We start from the raw sequence: 17,360 nt of genomic DNA on the forward strand, positions 1-17,360 counted from the left end.
AACTTTCTAACACCTGGAGGGAAACCTTTAGAAAGCATAGGTTTTAGTGAATGTCCACTGCCTACTTAGATAGTATCTAAAACTATACCTCTGTGAGGGATATAGCACATATCTGCAGAAGCAGATGTACAAAGGGGTTTTGTTAGTTTAATTTATTAAAACTATTTCTAGATGACATTTCATGAAACTATCACAATATGGTGTATATAAATACAGTGAAGCCTGCAGAATAAAAAGCAGCAAAGGTTAGGCAAAAACAGGCATATTAAGTTGTTACAGCTAATTGACATTGATATGAAGCAAACACCTGAGAAAATAAGTTTATAGAAGACATAAAAATGACAGCTTTGTTTGTGCCTGCCTTAATTCATAGGGGAGGTAATTCCAAGGAGAAAACAGAGCATCACGGAGTAGAGCTGGGTGCATGTGAGGCTCTAGTTCTTGACTTTCACCATGGGAGTGTTCCAAAACATCCTGAAGATCATCATCAGATCAATGTTTGGTAGAATGTTCATTTTTATTAGTCTTTTTACTTCCCAACAGAGATACGCCCATTTCTTCCATGAATCTAAATCTTGCTGAATCTTGCTTTACAACAGAAAATAATTGTCCTTATCTAAGTTAAACAGTTTAAACCTTAGAGTAGCTATTGCCTTCTATCCCCAAACCCTCCCCCTCCCTCAATCTCAGGATGGTGTCAATCATCACAGGAGTTAATTATTCCTGTCAATAATATCACTTCCAACCTTAACTGTGACCATTCTTTTTCCTTACTAACTGCTCCCTGGTGTTCAGCTCAGGTCTCAGAATAATTATGTAGAATTTGGGGAGGAAGATACAACCCAGTAAGCCGGCACTAGAGGCCAAGATGGAGAAGATCTCCACAGCCACCATGTATTTCCCCTTCGTGCTCAGATAGGTTGGCACGAAAGACACCCAAACACTGCAGAAGACTAACATGCTAAAAGTGATGAGCTTGGCTTCATTGAAACTATCCGGCAACTTCCTGGCAAAGAAAGCCACCAAGAAGCTGATAATGGCCAGAAACCACATGTAGCCCAAGACAATGTAGAACATCTTATCTGAGCCCTCGTTGCACTGCACTATGATCTGTCCAGTCTGGGAATACATATCAAACTCTATGAAAGGGGGAGAGGTTGCCAGCCACACAACACAGATGCCCATCTGATTAAGAGAACACAGAATTATGACTAATATTGCCAGCCTTTTCCCAAACCATTTCCTCATCCTGTTTCCAGGCTTTGTGGCCATGAAGGCCAGCACCACAGTGATGGTTTTAGCCAACACACAAGAAACTGCAAGGGAGAAGATGATGCCAAACGCTGTTTGCTGGAAGAGACAGGTCAACTTCCCAGGCCGGCCAATGAATAAGAAGGAACAGAGAAAGCAAAGCAACAGAGAGAACAGCAAGGTGCATGTGATGCTCCAGTTATTGGCTTTCACAATGGGAGTGTCCCAGTGCAGACTAAAGGTCCCTAACATGACAATTGTGATCACAGATAGGGAAAGAGACAAGGAAGCTAAAACTTCTCCCAAGGGTTCTTCATAGGATAGATAGCTTAGTTCTTTAGGAAGACATTGGTCCTGCTTCTGGTTTGGATACTGATCTTCTGGGCACCTCTCACATTCGTCTGCATCTGAAAGCAAGAGGCGAAGGCTCATTATTTCCCAAGTACACCAATGTTTTCCATATTTAGCTCCCAGATATTAATTACCTTGATGAAAAGCAAAATACATTGTTGAAATAATACATAAAGATGGGGAAGGCATTCCGTTTGCCTTGGATTCTAATTTGAATATACTCAATTCACATTTACAAAAAAAACAATTACAGACATGAGAAGGCAGATATCCTTCAAGTTCACACTTCTGCAAATTTTTCAGGAAAATTCTGGAACCTAAATGTTTGCAAAAATACATGTACAGAAGGGCCCCGCTTTACGGTGCTTTGCTTTACAGAGATTCGCTAATACAGCGGTCTCAATTAGATGCAATTCGTCTAAAGCCCCACTCATACGGCGCTTGTTCCGCTTTTATGGTGGTTTTTGAGCATCGCACGCCATTCTATTCAATGAGTTCTGCTTTACAGTGGGGGTTCACAATGTAACCTGCCTTATGAGTGGGGCCCTACTGTATTAGGAATGTAAAACCTTTTCCCCACACAACCCTGAGTTCTTTCACTTACCCCTGTGGGATGAAATCTTCCCCTGAGGACATCGAACACAGTCATAGCAACACACCTGTTTTCCCTGTTGCATGAACATGTTCTGTCCTGGGTGGCAGCTCTCGACACAGCTGGATCTGGGCATCATCTGATAGAAACCAAGTAAGGACATTTTGGGGATGGAAATGAACTATTTTTTCCTTATTGCTCTCATTCTCAGCTAAATTCCTTTGAATTAGATCATCATAAGGACACAACATTGGCATCAGGTCAGTATCTTCAAGGCATTTGGCAAAGCCTGGGAAGAGGTCACCACTGAGTCTCCAAGCTATGATGCATCTTTCTGGCTTTGCCGCTCACCTCTTGCCCCACCAGTCTGAAGTGTGAATGGCAAAGAGAAGCAGTTGCTAGTAACTGACAGTAACTACTCTTCTGGACTGTGGTGAGGATTTGACCAATCAGCTCCAATCACCACTATCACCTAGAGCAGAGGTGAGGAGCTTCCAGCTCTATGTTGCATGCAGGCCTTGACCACATTTTATTCTTGGCCTGTTTCTGCACAAAATCCATTCAGATCTCTGGAAAGAGCAATCTTCACACACACATACAGGAAAAACATAGAAAGGGAGCTGCTACAACCCATATTTCATACTGCTTCAGCCCCACCTACAATCTGACAGACTGCCCCCAAGTGAATGTGACCGACCCCTGAACTAGAGCAGCAAGACAAATAACTGCAGTATATCAGTTTCAAAGGAGTAGCCACATTAGTCGGTTGCAGGCAATTAAATAAATAAATAATCTTGTTGCCACAACCCATATTTGGTACTGCTATATTCACCGCTGGCTTCAACCCCACCCACAGTCTGACAGACTGCCCCCAAATTAGGGTTGCCAGGCTCAGAGCCTGAGACTGATCCTGTATTTTTAGGAAAAGAGAAAGTCAGCCAAGTGCAGGTGTTCTTGCAACACTGTAATAGGAAAAACCACAAGGTGGAATTCTCACTTCACTCTTGTCATGGCCCCGTCAGAGGACTCCTCAGATGAGGACGACTCGGGAGTAACAGCAGCAGACCCAGGAGCAGCAGACCCAGAAGGAGACACAGAGGAGACTCCTGAGAATCCAGCTCCTTCTCCCTCTCAGCTGCAGAGCACCCCAGATACAGCGGAGGCCCTGCAGCCAGACACAGACAGTGAGCAGGATACTCCCCCCTCACCTGCAGAACGTAGACAGCAGAAGGTCAGGCAGAAGAGAGGCAGGCCTGTCCCCTTAAGGCCAAAACGCTGAGGGCTCACACCTGCTGTCAAACATGCTCTTTATAAGGCACCCCTTGGCTGCAGCTTGTTGCTGACTGCAACGTCAGGCGTGGCTTCGTGTTTACCTAGTTTCCCTGCAGCAAGTCTTGGACTGACCCCTTGGCAATTGATCCTGGACCTCTACTGACCTCGCTTCTGGACTTCTGACTCGGCAAGTAGGCTTCAGACCGGCCTGGCCCTTATCAGGCTCCCTCCTCGTTGGCCTGGCAGATTTACAACCAGACTGCCGGCTAAGGACTTCCCTTCCCTGCTAACGACCCAGGAATTCCCAGCCCCCCCACCGGCACTACTGACTCTGTGCAGAGCTGACACCCCTGCATAACTGTTAAAGATACAGAAGACCTCTTTGTTGCCAGGCCTCGCTTCCAAGAGGTCTTCTGTATCTTTAAAAGTTGTGCAGAGGGAAGGGAGAATGCCACCTTGTGGTTTTTCCCATTACAGTGTTGCAAGAACACCTGCACTTGGCTGACTTTCTCTTCTCCTAAAGATATAGGATCAGTCTCAGGCCCTGAACCTGGAAACCCTACCCCAAATGAATGTGACCAACCCCTGACCTAGAGCAGGAAGACAAGTAACTGCAATATATTTAGAGTTACCAGGTACCCCTTACTCTCTAGACTCTCAGCTTCTAGGTGGCCTGGTTCCCGAGATATACACCAAAACGTCAAACGGCACCCCCCCGCACGACTGTTTTTTACAGATCTCTAGCACAATTCCTTCCTCTAGCTACAACTCCCATCAGCCCAATCCAGTGGCCATGCTGGCTGGGGCTGATGGGAGTTGTAGTTTTAAAAAGTAACTTTTCAAAGTTCTGGCTGTAACCCCGCCCTTTCAGGATTGTAGCCAATGAAGCCAGGGTTGTGACTTGTTGATCCAGGCATGCCTAGGCTTAATTTCAGCATCAGAAAATGGTGGCTTTTAGATTTTTGCAGTTTGCGTAAGTAATATGGCTTAACGTGTTTTTTTCTCTTCTGTCCAAGAGTCAGACCATGGGCTATGAAATATGAAAGTATTTAATCCAATATCTGCTTTTCTGGGAGTAAAGCAATTCCAATCCCATGTACCTGGAGTAAACCCCATTGAACTCCATTAGGACTTACTTTTGAGTAGACATGGTTAGGATTGTGCTGTAAATTAATGGGACTTTTAAGTAAACATAGCGCAGACTTGTGTTTGTGTTGTAAATCTTTCTCTCCCCCTCCAACTCTATTTTTAAAGAAATTAGGCAGGGTTTATCACAGTTTTTATTATATAGGAAAGACTTCTGGTTGACGTCTCTTCCGGTAAGCTGCTCTTCATTTCTCTTCTTCGGACTATAATCATAAATCCTTCCAATTTGTTTCTGCCGGAATTTCTCCTCTCCGGTAGTCTGAGTGGGAGTTGTTGTGCTTTCAGAGCAACTATTATATCTCATTTTACTCTGGATATGTTCCAACAGCTGTCGTGAGCTGTGGAAGCCTTCTCTGTAGCTGCTTTTCCCCCTGCCAAGAGACATTTCTTCAGTGGTAGCTTCAGATTTAAAGAGCTACTTAAAAACATTTATAATCAGGTGTTACTCCTTTTTGCGCAACACCCCCCAAAGTTCCCACAAATGGTCCTTACAATGAAGAGACACCAGGAACTGGGTTTATCTTTGGGGGAGGAGGAGTTGCAACAACTAAATCACCAAGCAAAGATTACCCAGTTCTTCCTTCCTACATATGAAACTATGCAATTCCCCCGGCAGTTGCAAAGTGCCCAGAAAGACATGACCCAGTCTGAAAGCCCACACGATTGGTCAATAGACTACCATCTTCTCAATACACCAAGTGAACCTACTTCAGCCGTTAAAAGTTTAGCAGAGGAGTTATTGGACGCCGGTTTTAATTGCTCCCTAAGTCTGGAAACTGATGGTCCTCCTACTGAGATAATTACCATCGACTCGCTTCAAGACTCCCAGAGGCAACAATCAATCTCTCCTATGATGATACCAGCGAAGAAGCTCCTAACCCACGCAACATCCTCGGGCCCTAAATCCCCTCCCCCGAGTTGGGAAGCGCTTTTGTTCAAAGAGCTGACTTTAATTAAAACATACATTACAGAAACAAACAGCCTGCTAACCACTTTGGTCCAGGCCATGGGGCCTCTCTTACATGAGAAAACAAAAGACTCTGGATCCCCGGTGAGCCCTTCAACTACTCGTGTCCAGTACAAAGAGACAAGCAAAGGACCCGGCAAGAATAAGGGCAAGGGACCCACGAAGACTCTCTCGGTGTCCAGGACGACAAAAAAATCAAAGAATATTAAAAACTTTAAATCCAGCTCCGTAGGAAATATGAACTTTAAGCCTCTTTTTAAATTGTTGGACCCTCATACTCATCGAGCAAAACTGGTCCAGCAACATTTATCTAAAGACAGTAAAAATGAGAGGGAAACAAAGGGGATAAGCCCAAAGGAAAAAAGTATAACCCCCTCTCGTGATCAAAATATATCTACCTCTGTGGAAAGATCTCTATCTTAGCAGGCACTGCAGAAAACATCTTATACTGCATGTAAAACAACAGGCCCACATAAATCCAGCGTCTGGAGACTTAAATTGATACCAGAAAAGCTTGCGATCACATGTCATTTCAAAGCCTTCGGTTATCAGCCTGCCTATCCTAATATCCCATTTTTGGACACCTGTTTCAGTCAGTCTCTTTTTGCTCCTTCCCGTACGAATTACATCAAATATATGACCAACCTATCTTCTAGCACACAGCCCTGGCGCCTGATTGTGACACTCCATTCTTCGACCATTGCCAACCAGATCTACAACGCCAGAGACAAACTAAGGAAATGAGGTATAATTATCCAATGCTACTTTGTCAATGTAGCCCCTCCCATTCCATTAGTCAATCATCTGTCTGGACTATTAGACCAGTTTGTTCTAATCTAACGCTACCCTCCAGTCCTCTGCCACAAATTACTCAAGAACTAAAGGACATCTTTCCCAGTCCACTGGTGGCCGACACAACCACCCTGTTTACAGAAGAAAAAGAGCTCATTGAGTCCTATCAATCTCTTCCTTTTCATTGCCAACAAGAAATAATTACAAGACTGACCCAACTAAGAGACACCCTTGCATGTTCGGTAGTCTGAGATAATTCTAGGGGACCCCACTCTAGTGCTCCATCACCTCAACATCTATTAACCTCTTCTGGCTGCCACGACTCCAAAACGCTCTCCGACCGCGTTAAGCAGAACCTCCCGGGCTCAATAACAGTATCTTATACGAATCATGTTTCCAGACCTCCTCTGTCCAAGGAGGACTGGGTTCGAGCCAGACTCCTGGACACAGAGAAACTTGGTGATTTTCCCCCCTGTCGTGTTAGGCCCTCACCGAACAACAACAAACATACTGCTCTTCCTGTACGTTCAGGTGCCATATTTGTGGACACGGCCGGAACACTCAACCAGATTACAGAAATAACTTGACGATCTTTCCTACCATCTTGGACCCCCCGGAAACACCTTCACCCAGTAAGGGACCAACTTCAATTTCTCTCCTGGAATATTGCTGGCTGGGCGTCCAAACAATCAAATCAAGATTTAGTTGCTTTCTTAACGTCCTTCGATCTAATCTGTTTACAGGAGACGTGGTGCTGTAACAAAATATACTTGGACGGTTTCACCCCAATTATTCTTCCCGCAGCGCCCCCTAAAGGAAGAGGAAAGGGCAGACCAAAGGCAGGACTAGTGACGTTAATATCGACTTCCTTACCATTTAATTTTAAGACCTTCCCGCCTTGTGAGAATTTAGCAATTGCAGCTCTTCTTGATTTGAAATACATATCTCTTTTAATAATTAATATATACATACCACCTTTCTCTTCTAGGAATGAGGTTAGTCAGGCCTGGAAGACTTCATAACCGGACTTAAATCCGCGCACCCCAGAGCCTATTTCATCATAATGGGGGATTTTAACGCCAGAATTGGACCCGATAATTCCACCCTTTTCTCCTCCAGAGTTTGGAAGGGGGCAGACACCGAACCTTATGTTCCTGTACACTTATGGTCATCTAAAGACCCTAAGGTAAATTACGGGGGAATCCGCCTAACAAACCTAGTGAGACACTTAAATTTAGTCATACTAAATGGTCTTAATCCTGTTGATAAATGCACGGAATTTACATACTTTTCAAACCAAGGAAGCAGCGTGGTAGACTATATTTTAATCTCTCAACAGCTCTTACACCTGAACACTAGATTTTCAGTGGGTTGCAGACTTGACAGCGATCATTTACCCCTAAATTTCTCGCTCCCTATGCCCAAGAAGTGTCATTCTCTGATTAAATATAATATAGTGGACAAGCCATCTTCACTTAATCATAAGAGACCCAAATGGTCTGCTGCGCTAGCTGCTAAGATTGCGGTTTTTCACAACTCTCCTCAGGTCCGAGACATCAAAAACCGTATAATGATTGCTGATGACCCGGTATGTGTCCTAAACGAATATTCCCACCTGATGTCTATGCTCCTCCCAATCTTAAAACCCAAACCAATCCCAACCACTCTTTCCCATCAAAATTCTTCTAGAAGGTTTGATAAAGAGTGCTTAGTTGCAAAAAATCACCTGAGAAAGATCTATAGTCAGTACAGATCCCGCAATTTAACTGCTTTACCCACGGAGTATTACAACATCAAAAAACAATATAAGCTCCTCCTTGCAATTAAAAAGAGACAGGCAGTACAGGACAGCTGGAAGGCCTTAATAAATGCATCTAAGCTGAATAATACTAGGACCTTTTGGGCAATAGTTTCTGACGCCCTAACATCACATAATCCATTTCCTTGCAATATTCCCTCCCATGTCTGGGAGCAGTATTTCTCACAAATGTTTCAAGCTCCAGACTGTTCCTCGAACTGTCTTTTATCCATTGATCTTTCGTCCTCTCCTCTTTGGCCCCCTGTCACACAACCTGAAATCAAAATATTAATTAATGCCCTAAAATCAGGTAAATCTCCGGGAGTTGACCTAATCCCCCCTGAATTATTAAGAACGCACCAAGATTGGTGGGGCCCCTTACTTGCCACTTTATTCACAAACATAAATAACTCTGGCTGCCTTCCTACGGTTTGGTTAGAAGCCATAGTCATCCCCATTTTCAAAAAAGGGCCTAGGGACTCCCCAGCAAACTATAGACCTATTAGCTTACTCTCAATTGTGGGCAAGCTATACGCCTCCTACCTAAACTGTAGACTATCTTCTTGGGTAGAGGAAAACCATATCCTTGGTCGGGAACAGACGGGTTTTAGGAAGGGTAAATCCACACTCGATCATTGCATCCTCTTAAATTACCTGGCAGATAAATACAAAGGCCCTAGGGGTAATGGACTTTTTGTGGCATTCATTGATCTAAGATCTGCCTTTGACTCCATCCCTCGAGATAAATTGTGGGCCAAACTTATGAAGTCCACAATGGATAAGAGACTTCTATTTCTTATTATACGATTACACCAGTCTACCACCATGCGTGTCCGATGTGGCCCAGATGGAACATTAACCAACTCCATCCCTGTCACCAAAGGAGTCAGACAAGGATTTATTTTAGCCTCCTTGTTGTTTAATCTGTTTTTAAATGACCTGAATGTCCGCTGCTGTTCCCCCGACTTTCACCCCCCTAAGGTGGCCGACCAAATCTGTCCTCTCCTACTTTATGCTGACGATGCAGCCCTCCTCTCTTTGTCTAAAGTCGGACTCAAACAACTCTTTTGGGCCTTTATAAAGTATTGTAATGACAACCTTCTTTCGATTAACTACTCCAAAACGAAAATACTGGTCTTTTCCAAGCGTAAAGTAGTTTCCGATTGGACAATTAGCGACCAGAAGATCTCTCAGGTTAGACAATATAAATGTCTTGGTGTCATCTTCCATTCCTCCCTCTCATGGGTACCCCACATTCGTTCCGCAGTTCAGACCGCTCGCAACACATTAAAGAGTATTTTAATTTTTTATTTTACCAAGGGTGGACAGTATTTTCCAGCTGCCATCCAAGTTTTTAAAGCTAAAATCCTTCCCCAATTTTTTTTTTGGAATATCACTTTGGATCCGGAGTTTTAATTCTTCAGTTGAATCTGTTTTATCTATTTTTCTCCGTGCCCTTTTTGGTGTCCCTAGGTGTGTACCTGCAGCAGCCCTACGTTTAGAGTCTGGCATGCCTTCCCTCGAATCCGTCGCCTGGATTGCTGCCTTTAGATATTGGCTTAAACAAGTCTATACATCTACATCTTTAGACTATTTATCCTTTCTTTGCATTGATGCCTACCCAAACTGCTGTAATACAACATTCCAGCTTAAACTAACAAGTCTGGGTTTCTCTATAGAGTTTCTTGCCTCTCTAGATTTAGAATCGGCTAGACGCTCCATCGAAACCCACATCAACGATATAGATCTCCAAACTGCTTTTCCGATGGCTGCCAAGACCTGTTCCCCCACAAATTTGGGTCTAAGATTCACATTTCCTTTATTTGCCCAATATTTAGAATTTTTAGTCATTCCCAAATATCGCCTAGCCTTTCCTAAGGCTAGGTTTAACTGTTTATTCTCTGCACTCCTTGAAGGCCGTTTTCAGGGCATCCCCTTTGAACGGAGACTTTGTCCCTGTAACCTTGCAACCATCGAATCCCTGTCCCACGTTCTTTTTGACTGCCCCTTTTATATTAATGAACGTTCCAGGTACTTAGAATCTATAATTAAGAAACTCCCAGGCAAGTCACCTGATTCTCTGTTGAAATCCCTGATGTCTGGTTCTAATAAACCTCGTACTCTTATGGTTGCCAAATTTATCAATGCTGCCCAAACTATCCGTCAGAGAATTATATTGTAATTTATCCTTGACCATGTATTTTGCCACTTTATTTTTGTAAATATCATTGTTTTTTATTTTTTTGTACTTAACCCATTGTGTACTCTTTCCATTATGGGTCTGTGACCGCAATAAAGATACTGTACTGTACTGTACTGTATTATGTAGGAAACTAATACTGATTTTTTTTTAAATGTTCCTCAATGACCAACTGGTTTGACAATAAACTATTATATGGGGTGTATTTTTACACCTGCATATATATGTGTGTGTAGGGATGGTGATTGGAAATCAAGGCAGCTCACAATAAGAAATAAATCACTTTAAAAACCAATAACCATAAAAAGTATAAACAGTTGGAAAACAGCTTAAAGTGGCATGATTCCAAATTTTGGGTTGATTTATTTATTATTTGATTTATATCCCGCCCTTCCTCCCAGTAGGAGCCCAGGGCGGCAAACAAAAGCACTAAAAACACTTTAAAAATCATAAAAACAGACCTTAAAATATATTAAAACAAAACATCTTTAAAAGCATTTTTAAAAGCTTTAAAAACTTTTTTTTAAAAAAAGAAAAGGTTTAAAAACATATTAAAAATCAATTCCAACACAGACTGGGATAAGGTCTCAGCTTAAAAGACTTGCTAAAAGAACAAGTTCCTTATCACTTCAGGGTACAGTTTTCCCTGGTTGAGTAAGCCCCATTAAATACATTGGGACTTGCTTCTGAGTAAACAAACATAGGATTGCACTATAAATATATTTACAGGTTGTATAAATAATAAACATAGTTGATAGTCATGCTTATATATTTTCATAGAGTCATAGAATAGTAGAGTTGGAAGGGGCCTATAAGGCCATCGTCCAACCCCCTGTTCAATACAGGAATCCAAATCGAAGCATACCCGACAGATGGGTGTCCAACTGCCTCTTGAATGCCTCCAGTGTTGGAGAGCCCACTACCTCTTTAGTAATTGGTTCCATTGTCGTATGGCTCTAACAGTTAGGAGGTTTTTCCTGATGTCCAGTCGAAATCTGGCTTCTTGCAACTTGAGCCCATTATTCCGTGTCCTGCATTCTGGGACAATCGAGAAGAGATCCCAGCCCTCCTCTGTGTGGCAACCTTTCAAGTACTTGTGCTATCATATCTCCCCTCAGCCTTCTCTTCTCCAGGGTAAACATGCCCAGTTCTTTCAGTCTCTCCTCATAGGGCTTTGTTTCCAGTCCCCTGATCATCCTTGTTGCCCTCCTCTGAACCTGTTCCAGTTTGTCTGCATCCTTCTTGAAGTGCAGAGACCAGAACTGGACGCAGAACTCAAGATGAGGCCTAACCAGTGCTGAATAGAATACTTCACACGATTTGAAAACTATACTTTTAATGCGGCCTAATATACCATTTGCCTTTTTTGCAGCCATATCACACTGTTGGCTCATATTCAGCTTGTGATCAACAACAATTCCAAGATCCTTCTCACATGTTGTATTGCTGAGCCAAGTATCCCCCACCTTATAACTGTGCATTTGGTTTCTTTTTCCTAAGTGTAGAACTTTGCATTTTCATTCTGTTGTTTTCAGCCCAATGCTCCAGCCTATCAAGGTCCCTTTGAATTTTCTTTCTGTCTTCCACGGTATTAGCTATGCCCCCCAATTTTGTATCATCTGCAAATTTGATAAGCATGCTCTGTACCTCCTCATCCAAGTCATTAATAAAAATGTTGAAGAGCACTGGGCCCAGGATCGAGCCCTGTGGTACCCCACTCATTACTTCCGCCCAGTTTGGTCATACTGTGTCCCTGTAAGTATCTGATTTCACACTATGGTTGTGCAATACTTCCTTTACATTTTAAGTATGCCTTGGGGTAGTCATGGTTCTCCATTGTTTTCATCCTGAGGGGCAGATAGGCTGAGAGATGGTGAGTAGCCCATGGTCACCCACTACAGTTTATAGCTCATTTCCATTTTGAAAAATTAATTAAAACAATTTACATGCAGGCAAAATTTATTAAGTGGATTCACACAATACGTTTAAAGCACATCCAACTTGCATTTAAAGCGCACGACTTCCCCTAAAGAATTATGGGAAGTGTCATTTCCCCCTCACAGTTATAGTTCTCACCACTCTTAACAAACTGCAGTTCCCATGATTCTGTGGTGGGATTCATGTGCTTCAAATGGGTGTTGAGTGTGCTTTAAATGAATGGTGTGGATCTGCCCTAGGTGCATTCAAGAGTGAATTGAAAAGAACAATTTTAAAAGATACTTCTTACTCTTACTCATTTCTCAGAGCTCTTTCTGAAGTAAAGGGTCAAATCTGTAAAAAAAGTTTGGAGCAGCCACGTTAAAAGATAAGGGCAGGGTATTCCAGGCAGAGGGTTGCCAACCCTGCTTGGAGATGGATGTCTTTGCAGAAGAACCCTAGTCAAGGTTTACCAGCAGCACAATCCAAACTATATCTACTTAGAAGTCAGTCCTGTTGAGTTCTATGGGGCTTAATCCCTTAGTAAATGTGTTTAGAATTGCAGCCTTCAGGAGCATCCATCTTTACTCCCCAAAGCTCCCATCTAACATCTCCACAACACTAAGCCCCTTTGTCCCTACAGTGACCTTCTGGTGACTGGACTGGCCTGAAGGCACTTAAACCCTTCTTGCTGAAAGCATGTAGGCTAGATTAAATGTTCCCTACCCAGGCTCCACCTTTTAGCTAAAATTTCTATCTTAATTGCCAATCAGATTTTTTTTTTAATTGTATGCTCCAAGCAACTGTGATTGATGCTTAATGTATCATGCTTAATGACATCACTGGGGCCCGCCCCATAACATTACTTGAGCCTGCCCCATGGCATCACTCGGGCCCGCCCCATGACATCACTAGGGCCCGCCCCTCAAGTCTCAGGTTTTGGGATGCTTCTGACCTGGCAACCCTAAATATATTAATTTCAAAGGTGTAGCCATAATAGTTAAATAAATAATCTTGTTGCATAAGTTGTCAGAGACAATAAGGAGTCTTCTAGCATAAACTTTTACAATCCATGGCTAGCAGATCTATTGATACAGGAACGTAGAGAGAAAGAAACATAAACAGTGAGGTCACATTGAAATGCAAAACTACACTTTATAATCACCATGAATAGGCTACACCGGCCTTTCCCAATCTTTGGGTCCACAGATGTCGTTGGACTACAACTCCCATCAGCCCCAGCCAGCATAGCCAATGGTCAGGAAGGTTGGGAATTACAGTCCCACAACATCTGGGGACCCAAAGGTTGGGAAAGGCTGGGTTACACCATTGCATATATTCATGTCACTTAGAAGTAATATGAATAAAACAGAAGCCAAAACCAAGTCCAAATAACAAAATCCTCAAATTCGGTTTTTAAAGGGAGGAGGAGGATATTCCTATCTGCCTTTCTGCCCATTGTGTTTCAAAGCTGTCATTCTACTCGTATGTTTCTTGAATACATCTGGTGATACATCTCTCCTGATTCAGATGTTACAGAGAAATAGAATCCTTTCAAAAGGATTCTGCACAAGATCAGTGCAGATTTCTGGCAAGAGCGATCTGCCCCTCCCACAGCAGAAAGAGAGAAATGGGGGTGCCCCCACACACGTTTTGTCCTTCCCAATCAATCACTTCTTCCTCTTTTGAAAAATTTGAATAAAAATTATAAAAAAAAAGAAAGAAAGAAACAAGGTAGCCATGAAAGCAATGATAGACTAGATAGATATGATGGCCGAATAAAAAAGCAGAGTGAGGAGAGGAACAGCATGGAGATGCAGACAGATTTATCTTACGTGCTTCATATTCTTCAAATGTCCAGGGTGTGCTGCTATGAGCAATATGGACCAGCCCAAATACCAGTATTCAGAGCACATTAATAAAAGAACATGTTCATACTCAGCATCATCAGGATAACTCCTACTTGATTAAACTGGGGATTCCATGCAATGGCATCTCGATTAATGGTGAACTCTTTCTGTGCAGGAGACTGGGGGTCCATCCCTCCAACTCGTATTCTCTGGAAGGATCCATTGGGGAATGTGATCAAATTGATGAGATCATATCCACCTGACACATCCCCATTATCATAAAAAAATATTTCTTCACCAGCGCTATTGTTGAAGTGGATGTTTCTCAGAAACGAGTGAAGCTATAATGGAAGAGAAAGGATTTGTAAATTCAAATGCTGAGAAAGCATCAATTTCATATCTCTGAAATTTCCAAACTATGACTTTCAGTACCAATTTGCCATTGTATCATTACCATACACATAAAAATAAACATGAATTTATACTTTCCAAACATGACAAATATTTTAAAATGCATTTTAGCATGTGTTTTTAAATTGTTTTTTAAAAATGTGTTTTTAAATTTGTATATTTGTTTTTAATGTTTTAATTGTTGTAAACTGCCCAGACAGCTTCAGCTATGGGGCGGTATACAAATGTAATAAATAAAAGTAAGGAAGACTACTAATAACCATAATATTCCAAAGAATGAGTGTTTTCATTTCAATTATATAAACACATCAAGTTGCCTTATCTTAAGTCACAACTTTAGTCTATCAAGCTCTGAACTGAATTTGAAATGACTCTTCGTCATGTTGGGTAGAGGTTCTGCTGAGATCCCTTTTTAACAAGAGAATTCAAATATTGAGTTTGGGACCATTAGTATGAAAATTATATGCTCTATAACTGAGCTACACCCCCTACCAGTGACATTGCTCGTGAGAGTTAATCCCTGGTACCTATTTTTCATGCCAGGATTCAGCTATGAAACATATGACTTCAAAAACTTTAGTACTTCTAAACAGGTGCAAAGAATTTCCACTTCACCATCAAGCCATTTCAGTAAACCCACTCTAATCAGGCATCAGGGTGAAAGATTTCATTCTCAGGAAATACTCATTATTATTTAACTATATATAAGGGGGGCAACCTTATTACATTTCATTTTTATTTTACTCTTTTCATTCTTAATTCTCCTGTGGTACTGTACATTCTTTATGACTACAGTAGCTGTGGCTACCTGCCATGGCTGAACTTCCCAAGGCTTACTTCTGTTTCCATACCCCAATGTTCTCTCTTTGGCTCTCAGGGAATACATGGCATGGAGAGCATGTGCTACACAATGCACAGCATTGTATATACTGTAGCTCTGACCAGACATTTCCATTTCAAACGTGGACCCGGGAAGGCTTCCCAGATTCTCCTCTCCACTGCAGTTTCTCTTGTTTGGCACATCGATGTTATATTTTGGTAGTGAACAGAGGAATGCAGTGCACCAGAACTCATGGATGAAGTAAAATGTAGACTGGAAAGGATTTATCATCTCAACAAAATCTTGAAAGCCTGGCACTGCACGTGAATGGAGGGTGAATGACAAGGTGCCATTGAAGGATTTTGAGGTGATTTCTCGTCCACCCACTACTGCAGTGAAATCCCATTCAGCAGTTGTGATCCACACCCTTTCTAAAGGCTGTAGGGAAGAAAATTCTTTGGAATACAGAACCAAACGTAAACCCTCTAGGGACTGACTGTCTCCATAAACCAAAATCACATTGATTTCACTCAATGAGAGAAAAGATTGAATGGGATCCAACTTTTGTTGCAGTATTTCATTTAGTAAAAATGTTGTCACTAGCGGGATCACCAGCATCCATGCAATGCAAAGATTACTCTGTAAAAGCCTTGGTCTCAGGTTTCGAAGGAAAGCTTCACCACTGTCATCATCTGAAACAATGAGGCCAATCCAGTTCCATCCAAAATGCTTGAGTAGCCCAACGATCCCAACATACTGCAGATCTTCATTAGGAATCATCCGATAGAAAGAAGGGAAGTGGGTTTTGTCGCTCAACACTAAATCAAAGGAGCCATAGCTGAGCTGTTGGAGAAAATATGGTAATTTTTTAGACCTAAGAAAACCATTTCTTTGTTCTTGAAGAGAAAATGACTTCATCCCAATGCCTTGGTGATAATTTTGAGCTCCTTTAGTAGTATCTTCTAACAAGCATTACTGCGACTAACAGTCCAATCTTACACAATATCACACTAATGGAGAAATAGCACTAAATCTGAATCAGGAGAAGCTGTACACTAGCTGACCCAGTTCCTGCATGCAGTTGTGCAATGCATGAAGGCCAGTAAGATGAAGATGACTGTCGCTAAGACAGAGACACTGTGGGTGAGTGGTTCCTGGTTCTAAAAATTGGGGATTTTGCCTATTCTTAATAGGGTTGTAGGAACAGTTCTACAGGTAGGAACAGTTTCTCTGTAGAAACAGTTATACAGGTTAGGGATACTCTTGGAACCATTTTTGTCCATGGAGGCTCATCTGGCCTTGATGGCAAATTGCCCCCTTTCCTGGACAAGGATAAATTTAAAAATGTCAACTGCACCATTTCCAGGACAGGGGTAGCTTGGCTACTTTGACTCGTGCACAGATAAAGCCAAGTCTGGACCGCTTGTAATGCACTCTGTGTGGGACTTCACTTATGGCTTGTTCAGAGACTGCAGCTTATTACTACTGGGAAATAAAGACATTCTGATTGCAGACATACATATAGCCCTGATTTAGCCTTCAGATCACAGTCACATACACCATATTTAACTAACTAGAAAGGAAGGGAGGAAGTGAAGCCTGAGGAGAAACAAACAAGTTTAGAGAAGGAATCAGTGAGGTAAGAATAGGGTGCCTTTCTGTCTATTGCACCACCCTCCTTGTTTCAAGTATTTCTTATTACAAGGATTGGTGCTTGTTCAGAGACTGCAGCTGGTGCAGAAAGCCACAGCCCAGGTGAGTGGTGCCTGTTCATGGGCACATATCATGCCTATACTAAGGTATCTGCACTGGCTGCCTGTTAGCCAGCAAGCCAGTTTTAAAGTCTTGTTACTTACATGTAAAGCCCTAAGCAACTCTAGACCACGTTACCTGAAAGATTGACCCTCCCCCAATTGTGCAGTAAAGACATTTAGGCTGCTTTCAGACATGGGGTTTATTGCATTAGACTACAATGATAGCACTTCTGTCCCAA

At 42.2% G+C, this 17,360-nt stretch overlaps 1 protein-coding gene across 1 annotated transcript; it reads right to left on the reverse strand.

The window, feature by feature from the left end:
• Window positions 1–747: 747 nt before the first annotated feature.
• On the reverse strand, window positions 748–2,285 carry LOC133367482 (vomeronasal type-2 receptor 26-like). Its single transcript, XM_061591583.1, has 2 exons — window positions 2,207–2,285; window positions 748–1,658 (listed from the first exon to the last, which is right to left on the reverse strand). Exons 1-2 carry the CDS (start codon window positions 2,283–2,285, stop codon window positions 748–750), a joined length of 990 nt encoding a protein of 329 aa, XP_061447567.1.
• Window positions 2,286–17,360: the final 15,075 nt, after the last annotated feature.

Source organism: Rhineura floridana, chromosome 11, assembly GCF_030035675.1.
Source record: "Rhineura floridana isolate rRhiFlo1 chromosome 11, rRhiFlo1.hap2, whole genome shotgun sequence".
Classification (NCBI taxonomy): Eukaryota; Metazoa; Chordata; class Lepidosauria; order Squamata; family Rhineuridae; genus Rhineura; species Rhineura floridana.